Source organism: Tiliqua scincoides, chromosome 12 (assembly GCF_035046505.1).
Source record: "Tiliqua scincoides isolate rTilSci1 chromosome 12, rTilSci1.hap2, whole genome shotgun sequence".
NCBI lineage: Eukaryota > Metazoa > Chordata > Lepidosauria > Squamata > Scincidae > Tiliqua > Tiliqua scincoides.
The window spans coordinates 1,094,434-1,111,533 of record NC_089832.1 but is presented as its reverse complement, the minus strand read 5'-3'; the positions used below and the strand labels follow the sequence as shown (position 1 = coordinate 1,111,533).

Genomic DNA, 17,100 nt, shown 5'->3' with positions numbered 1-17,100 from the left:
TTGCCACTGCCTGCCCTGTGGCTTGCAAAGCCTGCATTCTTTAAGCAGACAGTCCAGAGGCCTATTTACTACCAGGCAGGCAATAACAGGACTGTGCTCACAGGACCGTGCCTTGGCCCAGCGCAGACCCTTGGTGGGCATTCTGGCAACAGCTCTGTAGGGGCCCAAACCAGGAAAAGTTCTTCCTGTTGGAGGTGCCAGGAGATGAACCTACAGAGCAGGTGCTTCCCTCCAGCCATCCCCCCTCCAAAAAATAGACTTTGTTACGTCAGAGCACCAAGGGTTGCAGAATGTTCTGATCATCCCTGGCCCCTTGTCAGGTTGTGTCCAGTTTTCTCTGAGATGAAAAGGCTGGAATGAAGTGTCCAAACCATAACAGTCTCAGCTCTTCTAAATCTGCTGACTTGGGCTCTTTTAAGTTGTGGGCTTCCTTTAAAGGGTTCCCCAAAGGCCCACAACTGCAGCAGCTGTGGGGTTTTCCTGGAGTGGGGTTTATATAGTTGTGTCCCCAAGCAATTCCCAAGGATGTGCAATGCTGCTTTCAAAGGGGCCAGGTCTCTGCTTCCTCCCCAGAGCTGCTGTGAGACACCCTGCCTGCCTGCACAATCTTCCTCACTCTCCACTGGATCTGACAAGGTCTTTCCAGTTGCTGCTTGATCTTCCTCCCCCCTCTAGCTTGTCTGATAGTGCTTTTTTTATCAGCCTTCTGCAAAGCCAGCTAAGGTAAGGTCCTGTGTTGCTATTATCTGCTGACAAGACTCCTTTGAACAGCACTCTGGGCCAAGGTGTATCTCTCCCCCCCATCAGATTAACCATTCTACTCTAACTGCCAGCTCTCCCAGCTTGGCTCAGGGATGTCCTGGGGGGCTTTCCTGCACTCAAATGCCACAACAGTCTCTGGCTAAACATTAAGACTGCTCTAACACTTAGCATTGGTGTCACTGGACAGCTGGTTCCGTCAGCATTCTGAGCTGGGACTTGGTGCTTTTCCTTGAAAATGCAAATTCGTCCACTCTGGAAGGACCAGGATGGCCAACTGCACCAAATCTTTCCCTGTCTCCGTTTCTTATGGAATTTTAAAACATAGTCTATAGGAGAGAGAGCCCCTCAGCGCATGCTGCAACATGAAACTCTGTCCTGGAACAGGAGGCCCACCTTAACCCTCCATGCAAGGGTGCAAGCACTAGTTCAGAGAGACCATTGAAAACTGGCTCATATTGGCTGAGGGAGGTAATCCCTTGCATTTCCCTTTGGGGTCCTCTCCCTTTTGCTTGTCTGGGTCCACAAGAGCTCACTGCATATTTCAAAGGTCAGGAGCTGAATTAAGCTGTTGCATGAGACTAGTCCTCAAGTTTACCAGTACTTCAGGGCAACTTACAGGTTCTGCAGTGATTAGTGTTGTAAACTAGAAAATTGACCTACCTGCTAGCTTTTTCCTTTACTGGAAGGAGAGAATGTTTTGCGTTGGGTACAATGCAGCAGCAAACCTCCTTAACACAAGGAGGACAGTGCAGACAGCCTCAAACAGAGTGCCTTGAAAAGCAATGCCTGGAATGGAAAGGGGGATTGTCTCTGTTGCCTTGCAAGGCTTTTGCACAGCAGATAGACATTCAAGAACAAAAGCTTTCCTTCATGTGCCTACAGGAAAAGATTCAGCTGCACAGGAGCCCTTCTGGGAGAACAGGTGGCAACTGTTCACTCTGAAGGTGCTGCACCACCCTCAACCCCAGATATTTGTCCTATTGGCATCATTTCAGTAATGAGGCTGGGGGAGCATCCACCCAGGTGCCGGCCCAAAATGAAGAGCATGTCACATCCAAACACCCCCCATCCTCTTTGGTGTGGGCAGGCATGCCTTGGGTGCAGCAGTCGTGACCACCCCACTTACTTGCTGAATCTCCTACCCACCACACAAGCCCACTCCAGGACACTCACTGGCTGACCCCCAGCTTCTTTCCCCTCCATCCAGCAGAACTGCCTTCCCTCCCCACACAGGTGCCTCCCCCCAGCTCAGGTGTGGTGCAGGTGCTCATGCCTGGTCTGTCATCTGGTCATGGGTGACAGCACTATGTGGGCCCAGTTCAGGGTTGTGCCCCAAGGCCTCCCCCGCACACTGAGGCAGCTCTTGGCCTGTTGCATCTGCTGCTCCCTCCTATTACACTTGGACCCCGATCTCTTCCCAGCCTGACAACCTGTTACAAGACTTGCCCTGCCCTGCCCTCCAGCTGCCTTCACTGAGATGTCCGCCGAGCAGTCCAGGGTCCACCCACTGGTGCAGACACTTGTCGACCTCACAGCAGGGGCTGCAGGTGAGTCGCAGAGCTGGCTTCCCCTTGATGGAGCCCACTGGAGGGGGGGGAGGGAGAGACTGTTGGGGGCAAGCCCAAGGAAACGGGGAACGCACAACATGGCAAGCTTTGATCATGCCAAAACAGTGGAATGACTTTTTGGGAACCAGTGGGGCTGGCTAGATGGATGGACAGCGGAGGGAGACCAGCTCCTTCTCTGCAGTGGAGAGCCCTGGGGGTGACCCCCTCATCACTGCTTAGAGATCAGCCCATTGGGTCTGGGTAATGGGGAGCCTCTGGGGTGCCTCTTCGGAGGCCTCTCTGCAGCCACCAGGCATTTTGGGCAAGTGGGTGCTGTGGTTGAGTGGATGTGGCAACTTGGGGGAGGGAAGGACTGACCATGCTGAGCCTCCTTGCAGGGGGTGTGGCGTGTGTGCTGAGCGGGCAGCCCTTTGACACCATCAAGGTGAAGATGCAGACTTTCCCCTCTATGTACCGGGGCTTCTTTGACTGCTCAGTCAAGACCTACCAGCAGGAGGGAATGCATGGCCTCTACCAGGGCACCACCCCGGCCCTGCTGGCCAATGTGGCTGAGAACGCTGTCTTGTTTGCCTGCTATGGGTTCTGCCAGCAGCTAGTGAGGCAGCTCTTCGGACTGGGGAGTGTTCTGGAGCTCAGGTATGGGCTTTTCTGTCCCTGTCCTCTGCACGTGCTCAGGAACACTGAACACTGCTATAGTGGTTATGTTGGGAGGGTTGCAGTAGGACTGAAGTGGGCGGGATACTTAGTGGATGGGATTCCAACTGTGACTGTGCCCTGGGGGTGGCCCACTGCTCAGGAAAAGCATGCAGGAAGCCCCAGGTCCAGGCTCTGACAGCATCTCCAACTAGAAGTGTCTGGGTGAGATGGACCAATAGCCTGACTTGGCAGCTCCATCTGCTGCCAGGAACAGCCAATGCTTTGCAGCCTGCTCTGCATGTGGAAGGGCCCTGAGTTAGGAGGATCTCAGGTCACAGGCAATGATGGGGGAAGGTCGGCTCCCTCTCCTGAGGCTCTGGGGAGATGTCGCCTGCCAGAGTAGACCACACTGGCCTAGCTGGACAAAGGGTCTGCATTGTGTCTTCATTGGAGCCTCTCTGAAGACCCTTCTCTCTGGTTCCAGCGACCTGCACAGTGCCCTGGCTGGCTCCTTCGCGTCCATCTTCTCCTCCATGGTTCTGTGCCCCACGGAGCTGGTGAAGTGCCGGATGCAAGCCCTCCATGAGATGAAGGTCACGGGACAGACAGCGCTGTCGAGGCGCAGGTATGCCACAGGCACTGGGCATGGCAGTGCCCCCTGGTGTTGTGGTGGAGATCTGCTGATAGACCTTCCCCGTGTGAATGAGACTTTTAAAAATTCTTGTAGCCATGACCATTTTGTGTGTGAATGGCCTCCCTCCTGCCTGATCTGAACTTACTGGCAGTCAGTCTCCCTGAATGAAGGCAGGCGAGAGAAGAGACCACCTCTGCTGCCACACCACTCGCTCAGGGGGTGTACCAGGATCTCCTTCCTCTTGCAGCTCCACCTGGGCCATGGTGAAGGCCATCTTCCAGTCGGAGGGCCCCCTGGGCTTCTTCCAGGGCCTGACTAGCACCTGGCTGCGGGAAGTTCCCGGCTATTTCTTCTTCTTCGGGGGCTATGAAGTCAGTCGGAGTTTCTTCCTCCAGGCTGGCCAGTCGAAGGAGGAGCTGGGTAAGCCAGGCTGGCTGACAGTGGCAGGGCCCTGCGGTGATGCCCAGAGTTCTGCTTTGTGCAGGAAGTGGAGACGGCAGCTGGAAACAGAAAAGGTCCTGTGTCTACTAGGAAGTGAGCCACCCTGAGCTCAGTGAGGCTTACTCTGAAGCAAGTGTGCCTGGGATGGCAGCTCAGAAGTTTCCTTGGAGGAGGTGGTGCCTGAGGGCCCCGGCAGTCAGCAGAGACAGAGGCTCCTGGGCATCTAATTCATGGGCATCTCTACTCAGACAAGGGCCAAGCGAAGGGACGTGCTCACTGGTGCATTCCGCCCTGCATAGCATGCAGGCCTCTCTGCCCGGCCAGCTTGTAGGGAGAGAGGCTCCAAGTGCCATTCTAGCCTGGCGTTCTTGCTCGCCTGCCCACCCCGGCTGCTCCACCTGCTGCACGGACAGCTGCGAGGGATCTGGGCGAGCACAGACTCTCTCGCAGGTGCTTGACCCAAGCGTGGTCTTGGATGGCCTTGGAGCACACAGGGCTCTTCCTTGGGCAGCGTCTGGGCTGGCACAGAGCGCGGAAGGGAGGGCTTTGATCCTCTTTCAACACTCCAGAAGCCCAGGGCCCAGAGCCTTCTAGGAGTCACCAGGCCTCCCAGAAGATTCCGACAGTAGCCGTGCTGAAATAACTACGGTGATGCTTCAGCTGCATATCTGTTTTCACAGGTGCCCTCCCAGTGACTGTGAGTGGGGGCATTGGTGGTGCTGCCTTCTGGCTGGCTGTCTACCCCATTGATTCGGTGAAGTCACGGATTCAGGTGTTGTCCATGGCTGGACGGCAGGAGGGCTTCCTGCTTTCCTTCCTGCATATAATGCGGACAGAAGGTTTGTCCTGCTGCCAGCCAGCTCTCTTGAAACAGGGCGTGTGGCGGGGGGAACGCCTCTGCCTTGCCCTGGGGTGGCAGATGGAGCTTCTCCCCAGCCTTCTCCTCATGGCCTGACCTGACCTGACCTGCTGCCTTCTTTCTGTGTCACAGGGTTTATGGCTCTGTACTGTGGATTGACGCCCACCGTGCTCCGTGCACTGCCCTCCAATGGTGCTCTCTTCCTGGCCTACGAAATGACCCAGAAGAAGCTGACTGGCCTTGCTGAGAGGATGACCTGAGGAGGTTGGGGTCCAGGCCCCAGGAGAGCAAAACTTTGTGTGGACAGAGAGAGTTTGGGGTACTCGTCTGAGCTGGACTGCTGCAGCCAACCCCCTGCAAGGCACCTTGAGAGACCTCCCTGGCCCAGGAGAGTGGCCCCTTCTGGATTCCAGGGCCTCTCAGTGGGACAGGAGTGGGAGGTGGCCTGGAATTCAGATGCCCCAAAGGCCTGCAGTGCAGTCTGGTGATTCTGAATAACTGGACACTCAGGAGGAACAGAATGGCAGGAATAAAGGCGCCTGCCCATGTGGTGTGGGAAATGTGATGTCTAAGGGGAAGACAATCCAATCTATTTTATAGGCCAGTAAAGGTTTGCCAAAGCAAGACAATCCAATCTCGCAGTCTTTCCCAGTGCAACAAGACCTTCATGTTTCTGGACCTTTCTACCAGCACCCACCACCTGTTTAGGTAGCTGGCAGATGGGGCTGTAGGGAAGCCAGGCCCGCTCAACAGTGGGGCTCCCTCTTCCTTATCCACTCCAGGTTTTAGACCTTGGGATCACCAGGTTTGTGTGGGACTATGGAAAACCCAGAAATACAAGCTGTTTCTGAACCCCTGGTGCACCTCCTTCTTTTTCCCTGCCCACCTTTTGAAAGTGATGTCCCTGCAGTCCAGCACCTCTGAAACGCTTCTGCTCTGAGCACCCATCAAGTGTCTTCTGGGAGGTCAAGGCCAGGCCTCCCTCCCTCAGGACTTCAGGGTCCTGGGAAGGCAAGCTCTTTCCCAGCACCTGCGGCCCGAACCTGGTACTGGGGGGTCAAACCTGGGGGCTCCTGCATGTGCCTCAAATGCTTTGCTGTATCCGCCCCCTCCCCCCCTGCACATGTCTGCCACCTCAGCACAGGCGCCGAGTCCTGCTGGGACCAACTTCTGAAGGTGGGCAGCTGCTGGGCTGGTGAGTCAGGCCCTGCGTCCCTCCTGCTGGGCTGACACTGGCCGGCCAAGGTTTGGGGCAGGGGCCTGGTCTCTGTCCCACTGGAGGTGCTGCCTTGGAACCCAGCCCCTTCCTCGCTCTGGCCAGAAGCCTCCTTCAGCGGAGGTCCCAGGAGAGGAGGGGGTGCCAGCCCCACAGGAGTGTGCGCCCCCCCAGCTGCATCTGCTGCCTCCGCGGCCCCCACCCGGGAGGAAGGCACGTGGGCGCGCGCCAGCTGCGCATCAAGGCCTGTGGGAAGGGTTTTCAGCGGTGGCGTAGCTGCGGGGGAGCGCCGAGGCCTGCAGGGAGTCTCTCCTTCGGAGCCATTCCGGGCGGGGGGAGCAAAAGAAGGCGGATGCCTGGGATGGCTCCGGAGGGAGGCTCCCTGCAAGGCCTGGCGCTTTGCCCCCCGCGACGCCACCGGCCTGCGGAGCTCCTCGGAGCCCTTCCGCGCGTGGCGTCCAAAGGCTCTGGGCGTCTCGGTCGCTGCTCGGGGGGGGGAGCCCCCCTTTCCCAGCGGGGCTCGCAGCCCGCGCGGTGGGGGAGCGCCCCGCCCCGCCCCGCCCATGCGATGCGCCTCCCCGCTCCCGAGACTCCGGGCGGAGCGCGGCCAGGCTGCTGCCTGCCCTTCTTTGGGCCGGCTCCAGGCGAGTCCTCCCCGGCTGCTAAAGATAGCCGCGCAGCCTCGCCCCCCGGCCCGGAGCCGGAGCAGCCCGAGCGTGCGGGGCTCACGGGACGGGACGGGACGGGCGATGGCGCTGCCGCCGCTGCCGCTCTGCTACAACCGGGGCTGCGGGCAGAGGTTCGACCCGGAGCGGAACACCCCGGGTAAGGAGGGGGCGCGATGTTCCGGAGGGGGCAGTCCTCCCAGCCCAGAGGTGCAGGGCGCACGGGCTGCCTGCCTGCCTCGCGGCTGTGCCAGGGACAGGAGGCTCTCAGGGTGCAGGACCGAGGGGCCTGCCGGCCTGCCCGTTCTGAGCTCCTGGTTGGCAGAGGGACTTGCGGGAGGCCAGTGAGGCAGAGCCTCCCCACCAGAATCCTTTGAAAAGCACCGCGGGAGGCGCCCAAGCTCATGCCACCCACGCACAGAGTGTGTTCCCAGAGCCCGTGGAGCACGCGGGCGGTGGGTGCTTGGGTGCCTCCCAGGGTGGAGCGCTTTTCAAAGGACTCCGGTGAGGAGGCTTTGCCACACCTGCCTCCCCACCCACTGCACGTCTCTGTCCTGGCAGGCACAAGTGATGGCACTATACAAGTAAGGAAGAGTGCCTCTCAGCATGCACAAAGATCCTGGTGTCACTGAGCAGCCACGTGCATGTCTTGGGAAGAAAGAGAGCCAGGCTTCCTTGAAGGCAGCCCACTGACCGGACATGAGTTTGCCCACACCTGCCGCTCAGGCCCTCTCAGCTCAGCATCTGGCCTGTGTTCTCCTGTCCAGGCCTGGCAGAGCTGCTGGAGCAAGGGGACTGGACCAGCCCAGAGCACTCAGTGCCACTGGCAGCCTGGCCTCCTCTCCTGCCTCATGGTGGCTTCCGAAAGGGAACGGAGGCTGCTGGGAGGCCGAGTGCCTGGCCCATGTGGGCTGGGGGGTGCACACGGGCTCTTGGGCTTTGCAGGCCGTCCATTGCTGTGTGGGGTTGGAGGCTTCAGCAAGGCCTGGTGTCCTGGTGTGGGGGGCTTCCTTGGGTTCCTTGCCAGTGGTGGGGGTGCAAGGCTCCAGGTGAGGCAGTTCCTGCTCTGTCCAGGAGTGGGAGCTGCTCCAAGGGCAGAGGCAGGCGGAGGAAAGGAGCTTGCAGAGGCTACTCTGGAGGCAGCCCAGAGAACACAGTGCTTCAGGAGGGTCCATGGACAGATGACTGGGATCTGGAGGACGAGTCCAAGAGCACTCTGGGAAGAAACGCTGAAGTGAAAGGCAAACAGCCTGGCATGGCAGCCTGCTCCCTTCCCAAGAGTCCCCTCAGAAACACAGGCTTTCTGTGGAGAAGCAGCACCCTTGGAGGTATAAACAAAACGTGGAAGAAACAGAACGTACATTTCCAGAGGACTGTGCAGGCTGCATTGGCTGCTTCCAGTGTGGAAGGGAACAAATAATGCAAACGCTGACACTGTGGAATCTGCCTCAGTGCTAAAGGAAAGGCACTCTGCACATGTTCAGAGTCATAATCTGGTTGCAGGGCAAAGGCCTGGTATTCAAAACTCCACCTGAATAAGCTCTCCCATCTCTGATGTGAAAACAACATTTCACAGTGACCATGCGTGCTGTAAATGAAGCCTGTTCAACCACCATGGCTTCCCCCTCCCAAACTGGGGGGGGGGCGTTTTTCTGAGAAGCTACTAGGCTTCTTTGGCACAGACCCCTCCCTCACTTTGGAGAAGCTCTGAGATTTAAACAAACTTGAAACTGGCTCGAATGTGCCATGTAGGCCTGGAAGGAGAACCACTGTGTGCAAGGAAGGCTCTGCTGCTTTGCCCCACAGCCCCCTCTGGTCTCTGCAGCGTGTGCTGCACATGGCAGGCGAGCAGTGGAGTCTGTGGGATTGGGGCTCTCAGGTTCTCTTTCAGCCTCTGCCAGCATGAATAGCCCGGGGCTGCAGGCTGTCTTGGATGGGGGAGTGGAAGAGAAGGTTGCTTCCCATCATGGTTCTGTTTCTTGCTCTCAGACTCCTGTCTTTATCACCCCGGCCTCCCCATCTTCCACGATGCCTTGAAGGTGAGTGAACCTGTCAGTGCAGGGCAGCAAGGGATGTGTGTGTGTGGGGGTGTCTCTCAGCCTCAGAGGCTTGCATATGCACACAGTAGATGTATGCATGCAGTGGGGTTGCACAGACAAGAAGGAGGCACAAGGCACAAGAAATGCTGGCTTGCTTGCCCTTGGGTTTGCACAGGGTTCCCAGTCTGGGTGGCCATCCATTGCTTTTGGTAGCCAGCAGACTTTGGCTTTCTCTCTTCCTGCTCTGCAGGCCTAAGTGCATCTCTCTTGCACCTGCTGCCTTGTGAGGGGGGCTGGCAGGCTGGTGTATGTGTAGCACTCCTCCCACTCTGGTGCCCATGCCAAGTCACAAGATGCAGCCTGGCGTCGGTTTTCTGAAGCAGCCCCTCCCTCTGCAACTGGCAGCTTAATTGTTTCTGGGTGTTTACAGTACTGTGATTTTTGCTGGCCACCAAACTCAGATTGCTGGTTGCTGCTGGCAGCCTAGGGGACTGACTGTCTGCTTGTGGAGTGGGTGACTGATGCCCTCCTGTTCTTCCCAGGGCTGGTCTTGCTGTAAGAAAAGAACCACTGACTTCTCGGAGTTCCTCTCCATAAAGGTACATGGCTAGGCACCCAGGCAGCCCTCCTGCAAGTGCTGTTGCTCCCTGAGGGTGATTGGCTCATCTCTGGGCCCCACCTGGATCTTGTAAGCCAAGGGAGTTTTGGCCTTGATCTCTGCTGTGCCACTGATTGGGTTTCGGTTTATGTCCCACTATATCTTGGAGACTCAGCTGAGTCATGGTGTCAGCTGCATCTGCCCCCCTGCACAGCCAGCTATTTCCCTGTCTCCAAGTCCCACTCACCATACCCTGACACATGAAGCTGCCTTACTTTGGACAGAATCACTGGGCTGCCTAGCCTAGTATTCTGGTTCCTAGCTTCTCTCTAGCGTCCCAGGCAAGGGCAGGAGCCTTTTAACCAGAGGTGCTGCCGGGGCTGGGTAGGTGGGACCTTTGCTTGAGCTGTGGCTGCCTTTTCTGTAGCTTGCGGCCTTAGACATTCATTGATGCACAAGTATCCCTGTGCTCACAAGCAAATGTGCATGGAGCAGTGCAGGTCAAGGGGGAGGGGACTGTTCTTCCCCATAATGTAACTGACAGAGCAATCCTATCCATGCCTACTCAGAAGTAAGTCCCATGTTCAATGGGACTTACTCCCAGGAAAGCGGGTACAAGATTGCAGGCTGAGTGTTCCTGCTGAAACAGTTTGACAATCCTACTTGTGTGTCCCCCCACTTATTTACAATAACTGTATTTGTGTGTTTGGGAACATGATGTGTGTTGGTTGCTGCATCTCACAGCTTACTAATGTATCCCAAACGGTGATATTCTGGAAATGATCAGATTTTGGAATTGCATGACAGACTCTAATGCAAGCACAAGTAAATCTGACGTCCAGGAATCAAACTGAGCTGTTTGGTCAAGGCATAGAAGACCTATGTCTGGGACGCTGAGGTTCTGCAGCCTTACTAGAGGGGCATACAGCTCGTTGCCAGAGAAGAGAATCCTGACTTAGTTACTGTACAGTCCCGCATTTGTAACGCTGGAGGTTAGAACTGGGGTCCAACTCTGTGCATCTCTTCCTCAGGGCTGCACGAAAGGGTATCACAGCAACGAGAAGCCCCCAGAGCCCAAGGAGGTCTCAGAAGAGCCAAAGGCCAAAACATGCACAGAGGTCATCATTCATGGGCCAAAGTCAGCAGAGAAGATGAGGCAGGAGAGGCCTAGGTGAGCTGCTGTGAAAGAGGGGCCCAGGTCCTAATGAGGTGAAAGGTCCCCAGCTGGCCACTGCCCCTGTCATCTAGTTTTCGTCTATGGCCAGCTGGATGCTTTAGGGCAGCCTGTGGAAGCAGGACATGAAGGCAGCAGGCCTTCCCTCTTTGCCTCCAGCCCCTGGAATTCTGAATGTGGAGACTCCACAGAGCCTTTGTGGCTAATAGGTGCTGATTCAGCCATGTTTGTGGAAGAGAAATCCAATTCCCTTTGGACCTTGCTACATCTTGTGACAGTGAGTTCCATAAGCTAACTGCATTGCGTAAGGCTTTATGTGAAGGAGGATGAAGGAAGAGCATGGGGAGAGGTGGGGCTCCACCTTGCAGGCAGCCACTTGTGACTGTAGCTCCAAGCCTTCCAACACGCCTGGGTCTCTTTCAACCATTTCTCTCCAGTCCTGATGAGCCGAAGCAACTGCTGTCAGTCAAAGTGTCTGGGTCTTTGGAGCAGGCCCTGCAGAGACTGAACTTGTCCTCTGATGAGCAGCCAGTGGTGCACAGCTCTACAGGCACCAGTAAGCACTGGATGGTTGGTTAGGGTGGAAGAGGGGGAGAGGCAGGGCTGGGGTGGGGGGCACTGTGAGCTCGTGGTTGAGGGTGGTCAGCTGAAGGAGAACCTGGAAGCTGGTCCCCCTGGGATGGGGGGGGGAGGTTCAGAGGTCACAGGCTTAGGCTGTCTTCCTGGCCAGCCGTGGCTGTATTTGACTCCAGAAGACTACAAACTGCAGAGGGCTGCAGTTTCTATGAGTGGAGTGTTGGCAGAAGCCCCTGAACCTCAAACATCAGGGCTGGATTAACCGAGACTGCCAGATCAAGGGCCTTGAAGATTGCATCCAGCCTGAGCATGTGCAGAGTGGGTAGCCAAGCAACTCAGGCCCACCCCAGGTGGAAGAAGAGCCCTGCTGGAGCAAAGCAAAGCAGGTCTGTCCAGTCCAGCCTTCTGCTTCTTCGTACAGTGGCCAACCTGGCCTGCGAGCAAGAACCATTTTCCAGCAGGTAGATGGCCTCTGAACATGGGGTTTCCACATCACCATCTTCTTGACCAATAGCCAGTGATCTCACTGAGCAGGTCAAGGGGCCTAACTTTTGGCTGCCCCAGGACCTTTTTCATTTTAGAAAATCACTGCTAGGAGGGACCCCTCTTTAAGTGACAGAGAGCTGGTGGCAATCGCCATGTTATTGCTGGATGAAAATGTAAACAGTTGTTACTCAGCCTGGAGTCGAGAAATGAAACCTTAACACTACAGAAGGCTTGGGTGTCTGGGCCATGCTTAGCCTTTCTATGAAAAGTGGTAGTGGGGACTGTGTGATAGCAGAGAGCAGGCCTACCTCCTGGGTCACAGTGCCCTCAGCCTTGGCCAGTGGTGGGGTGGACCCGCCAGGTTCTCCATTTCCTTTCCATTCCCACTGCTGAGTACAGCTGAACTCAGCTTTGAGGGACTGTTGCTTGGGTGATTGCAAAGCATCTGGAAGCATTTGTGCCTGAATCTGTGCTGCCTTGCAGGGCCTGACCTGGAGGTGAGCCTTGGCACCACCTGCAAGAACTCTGGCTGCAAGGCGGTGAGTCAACCTGGCCAGGATCCCCCCTCATCTTTCCAAGTGGACCCCCTTCCTGACAACGGTCTCCCCAGTGCTGTGACCTTCCCTCTCACAGTTTCGATTCTTTGGGGTCTGCATCTCTCTTGTGCTGGGCTTTCAGGCCAGTCTTGCCCAGGGATTAGGAAGAGCGCTGGCTCTTGAACTGGGAGCCCAGAGGATTCCAGTGGCACTGAGGGCTTCAGGGTGTAGTTTTTGTTGGAACTGTGATGCAGCAAGAAAGAACTAACTGCCCTTCCCTGCATGTTGTGGTCCCAGTCCAGATCCGCCATCACCCCCAGTAACTGCGATTTCACTTTAAAATCACCCAGTGACCCAACTACAGTGGGTTGTTGAGAGCCCCAGACCCTGTGACAGCTGTGATGAGTCCTGCTGCAGGAACAAAGGCCCTGGTCATGGCTCTGATACGAAAGGGTAGGAAAGAAGGGAGAGGAAGGCTGAAGCTGGAGAGCTCCAGCAGGCAGAGGGCCCTCTTCGCACTGGGTGGCACCTACTGCTCTGGGTTGCTCTTGCTGATCTAACGAGCCCTGCTTGTCTTTCAGGTCTTCCAGGGGGAAGAGAGCAACACTGAGACCTGCACATTCCACCCTGGGGTGCCCGTCTTCCATGAGGGGTAAGACCTGCGCTCGCAGCGTTCCCTGGGCTAGTGGCCAGACTTGACCGTTGAAGCGGGACAGAACCCCAGCTGACTGGTGGGTAATTTCTCACCCAGCTCTGCCTCTGATGTGCAGCTGGGAGGGCTGTCCTTCTCTTGGCAACACACGATTTCCCAGCACAGTTGGGAGCAGCCAGCACAGAGCTCTCGCACATCACGCATCCTGCAAGTCATGCTCCCCTTGGCCTGAGCAGGGCTGGTTGCCTTCAGAGGACTTTGTGGCCTCTAACCCTAACCCTGTACAAACACACAGGAGGACAGGATTAGACCTCTTGCAAGGCTGCTGCACCATTGAGGACCAGGCTGCTTCAGTGAGAGCCACACTGAAGAACTGGAGAGCTCTTTCCAGAGCAGCCCTTTACACTCTCTGCACTTCTGTGTTCACTGGGTGGGATTGATGCCAACCAGGGGAGGGCAGGGGGCTCCCTTTGCAGCTCCAGCCTGTCTGTATCAGACTGGAGCCTGGTGTGGGGGGTGGAATAGTGTTGGAGCACAATGGGTGTGAAATGCTGCTCAACCATGAGGTTGTGGCTGAGCCTCACTTCACAGGCTCACCTTTAGTGAGAACAAAAGGACAGTGAACATCATCACAAACTCCTGGAAGGAAGGGAGGTGGGCAGAAGTGCAACCAACAGGCAATACATCCCAACCTCTGTTCCCCCCCCCCCACCTTCAGCATGAAATACTGGAGCTGCTGTGGAATTAAAACCACCGACTTCACAGCGTTCCTGGAGCAGAAGGGCTGCAGCAGAGGGAGGCACACCTGGGAGAAGAAGGAGGTGAGGGACCCCCTTGGAAACCCCTGTTTGCTGCAGCTGGTGCATCCTGATGCTTCCTGAGATCCATATCCAGACTGGGCCACAGATCCTGTTGGACTCCAGGGCTGGCTTTGGGGGTGTGTGTGTGTTTGTTCGATCTTTAGCTTCCCTTCAAGGCAACTAACAGCCCCATTCTAAGCCCCGGCGGCATCCAGAGGAGCAGCAGCGCTGAAATGGCTGCTGCTGCATCCTATGGGGCTGGGGCAGGTGCTGGAGTCTCTTCGGGGTAAGGCAACGTTTGCTCCCTTTCCCTTGGTAGAACAAAGCCAGTGGCAATGGGTCTCCTCGGAGATATGCCAGCAATTTAGCTGGTGCAGAACTGAGAGCCCTGTGTTAGGCTTTCCAGTCAGGGAGGGGGTCTAGGGTTTGGCAGCGGAGTTTGGCTCTGTCCGTGACCCCGTCTTGAGCCCGATCCTGCCTCTGGCCTGCCCTTGAAAAGCCTCACCACTGGCTGGCGGGACAACTTACTGCCAGAGCTGTTCTAACATCCTTGGTGCTGAGGCCCAGCGCCAACCCTGCGGGCTCACTGCTGGTGCAGGAGTGCCTTTTGCGATGGCGGTTGCTGGGGCAGCATGGCGGCCACCGGGACTGCCGCAGCATAGAATCAGGCCCTAAATTCCCTTGTGGCTAGGAGGAGAACCACTTGGCTGCTGTGCCTGCACCCAATATTCCTTGCAGCATGGCCGTTTCTGGAAGATTTCCTTGCCTGCCTTCATGTCAGCTCTGCGCTTAAGACACTGCCCTTGCCATCAGCCTTGCAAAGTGCCGTTTTATTGTTGGTAGAGATGCCTGCCTCCTCCACAGGGAGGGCTCAGGCGTTAACTGGCTCTTCTTGGCATCAGGATAAGAAGCTGGTCTCCTGCCGGCAGGACTGGCACCAAACCAGCAGCCAAGTGGTAGTGACTGTCTATGCCAAGACCCCCCTGCCAGCTTCCAGCACTGTGAAGGCCAACCGCACTGTGGTGAGTGTAGATGCCCTCAAGAGGATCAACTTTGCTGGGGGGGGAGGGCAGCTGTGTGGCTGCTGGTGTACCTGTGGCCTGCAGGGGGAAAGCCAGGTTCTCCTTGGACCCCCCAATGGCTGATCTTTTCCTGAAATGAGCTGCTGGAGCCTGAGCCGGTCAAGGGAACCTCTGCTTGTTCTTCCTGCTTGCAGCTGGACATCCACATCATCTTTGAGGAAGAGAAGATGTTTACGGCAGAGCTGGACCTCTGGGGGGTGAGTCTCGACCGGCTCAGTAGTTTCTTACTAAGAATGCCTGCAGGAAAGAATGTAGCATCTGGGCAGGGGCAGGAAACAGCTTCCCCTATTGAATTTATGCTTGTCATGCAGCTGTTGGGGGCTTCTCCCCTTGGACACTGTGGGCTGCCAAAGTATAGGATGCCACCTGCTCTCTTTGGCCATTTTTGCAGACCCTGTTGTGCGTTCCTACCCCCTAGAAGCTCTCAGAGGCCTGGTGCCTGGCAGGTCTCCATTGTCACCCCCGCATTTTGGAACTCCTTGTCTGGGGAGATCAGCCTGGCCTCCTGTTTGCTTTGTTTCTGATGCCTCCTGTTTGCTTTGTTAAGACTTTTGGTTCATGGTGCCAGGTACTTTAGTTGGCCTGATTTCTCCATATTGAATTGGTTTGTATTTTCCTGTTCTGGAATTTCCTTTGGTTGTTTATTCCGCTGTTATTGTTTTAATCATGTTCTCCTTATATTTTAGTCCAGTGATTCCCAAACATTTTAGAGGTCCTCCAAGCTACTGCCTGATTTATGAATGCCAAGGGGTGTGGCTATAATGGTATTAGGCAGCAGTGTTTCAGCCCCCCCCCCCACGTAGCAGCTTGTTTAACCCTTGATGCACACAGCCTAATCTGCTCTGTCAGTTGCGCTGACAGAGAAATTTGCTGACCAATCAAAAACTGGGTCCTGGATCCACAGTTTGGTGTCTGTTTTAGTTTTAGTCTATTGTTATTGTGAGCCATTCTTTGGGCTAAAAGGTGGGGGATACACCTGCCTGCATTTTGCCAAAGCCCCAAGCCATTCCCTTGTGCCCTTCCCTCCAGGTCATTAATGTGCAGAGGAGTTTTGTGAACATGACGCCCTCCAAGGTGGAGATCTGCCTTCAGAAGGACAGCCCTGTCACCTGGGCCAGGCTGGAGCACTCACAGAGCAGAGTACAGGCCTCCCAGCAGCCAGAAGCCAAAACTGTGGATGCCCAGGAGGCCGGAGGAGTGCCCTTGGATGAGTCTGATGACAGCCTGAACTGGTCGGAGGAGGAAGACGAGGAGTGGGAGGAAGAAGGCGAGAGCGGAGCCCTCTCTCTGGCTGAAAACTGACTTGGCCCTGGGTCCTGAAGCTCAGCAGCAGAAGCACCCCCTGGACCATTTCCAGTCCCTGGTGGGCATGGCAGGAGAGAAGCGCTTGACCAGGTGGTGGCACAACAGAAGTGTCTCCTGTGCTTGGAGCCAGACTCTGCTTGCTGTTCCTTGGCTGCCTGGACTGAGGGGAAGGGAAGGCCAGGGACACTAGAAAGAGGTGGCTGGAAATCCTTAGCACTTCTTTGGCTCTTGATGTGAAGCTGTTGCTCTTTCTCATCAGTGAAATAAAGGAAGCTTCATCTCACAAGAGGAAGATGCCCCCCAAAGCCCTGCTGAGCTCAGGAGCTGTGTGTGCATTTGTGTGATTTGGGCTGGGTCAGGAAGGGGGTGCAATGCTGGCCAAGACCTTCTGGCCCCTGAGGTAGCAGGCCAAGAACTGCCTCCCCTCCGTTCCCAGTGCTCTCCAGATTGTGAAGAAGCGGATGCTGGAGTGGAAGTGTGAAGGAGAGAGGAGATGCTCCAGCCGCCCACCTTCTTCCACTCCACCCCTCTCCCTTTTGCAGTCCCAGGTGAGGGTAGGGGGTGAGGGAGCTGTGTAGATGAGTCAACAGACAGAGCTGAATCTACCCACCTTTGCTTCCTGAGGGAACAGCTTCAGTTGGCCTCATGGATGGGCTGCCCTGTAGGGTGCTGTGCACAGGCCAGTTCCCAGGACCTTGTGGGTGTTTTGTCAGCAGAGCCTGCCTTGAGGCTGCAACAGGACACTTTTGGCACAAGACTGGATCATCACCAGGCAGGGCACTGACCTGACCACGTGCTCCCATTAGAGATGCCAGACTTTTGTGTTCATGTTTCCATGAGACCAAATGCCACACCTCCTGAGACCAACAGGCACATTGAATATAAGCCCCCCCCCCCCCCCAAATTCAGGCACTTTTTTTTTAAACAGCAGCCACCTAAAAAGCTCCTTCTGTGTTACATCCCTGTAAGAATCATCATGTCTATTTAGCAGGACCAGCTTTGGAGAGGGTTGCTTAAGGACTGGCAGACAACTTTGCACCCAGAAGGCCTCAATAACATTGCACTACATGC

At 56.2% G+C, this 17,100-nt stretch overlaps 2 protein-coding genes across 2 annotated transcripts; both read left to right on the top strand.

Moving 5' to 3' along the window:
* Positions 1-2,239: 2,239 nt before the first annotated feature.
* LOC136663170 (mitochondrial ornithine transporter 1-like) lies at positions 2,240-5,160 on the top strand. The gene is made up of 6 exons (XM_066640150.1): positions 2,240-2,309; positions 2,708-2,966; positions 3,451-3,591; positions 3,848-4,020; positions 4,722-4,880; positions 5,033-5,160. Exons 1-6 carry the CDS (start codon positions 2,240-2,242, stop codon positions 5,158-5,160), a joined length of 930 nt encoding a protein of 309 aa, XP_066496247.1.
* Positions 5,161-6,742: 1,582 nt separating this feature from the next.
* Positions 6,743-16,321, top strand: ITGB1BP2 (integrin subunit beta 1 binding protein 2). The gene is made up of 11 exons (XM_066640017.1): positions 6,743-6,941; positions 8,771-8,820; positions 9,363-9,419; positions 10,450-10,589; positions 11,030-11,148; positions 12,138-12,193; positions 12,772-12,842; positions 13,561-13,663; positions 14,545-14,664; positions 14,859-14,921; positions 15,754-16,321. Exons 1-11 carry the CDS (start codon positions 6,866-6,868, stop codon positions 16,024-16,026), a joined length of 1,128 nt encoding a protein of 375 aa, XP_066496114.1. The 5' UTR covers positions 6,743-6,865; the 3' UTR covers positions 16,027-16,321.
* The last annotated feature ends 779 nt before the right edge of the window (positions 16,322-17,100 follow it).

Coding starts and splice junctions, on each gene's coding strand:
- LOC136663170 (XM_066640150.1), top strand. CDS start 2,240: ATGTCCGCCGAGCAGTCCAGGGTCCACCCACTGGTGCAGACACTTGTC. Junction 2,310..2,707: donor CCTCACAGCAGGGGCTGCAG/GTGAGTCGCAGA, acceptor GCCTCCTTGCAG/GGGGTGTGGCGTGTGTGCTG. Junction 2,967..3,450: donor GGGAGTGTTCTGGAGCTCAG/GTATGGGCTTTT, acceptor CTCTGGTTCCAG/CGACCTGCACAGTGCCCTGG.
- ITGB1BP2 (XM_066640017.1), top strand. CDS start 6,866: ATGGCGCTGCCGCCGCTGCCGCTCTGCTACAACCGGGGCTGCGGGCAG. Junction 11,149..12,137: donor GCACAGCTCTACAGGCACCA/GTAAGCACTGGA, acceptor GCTGCCTTGCAG/GGCCTGACCTGGAGGTGAGC. Junction 14,665..14,858: donor TGAAGGCCAACCGCACTGTG/GTGAGTGTAGAT, acceptor TCCTGCTTGCAG/CTGGACATCCACATCATCTT.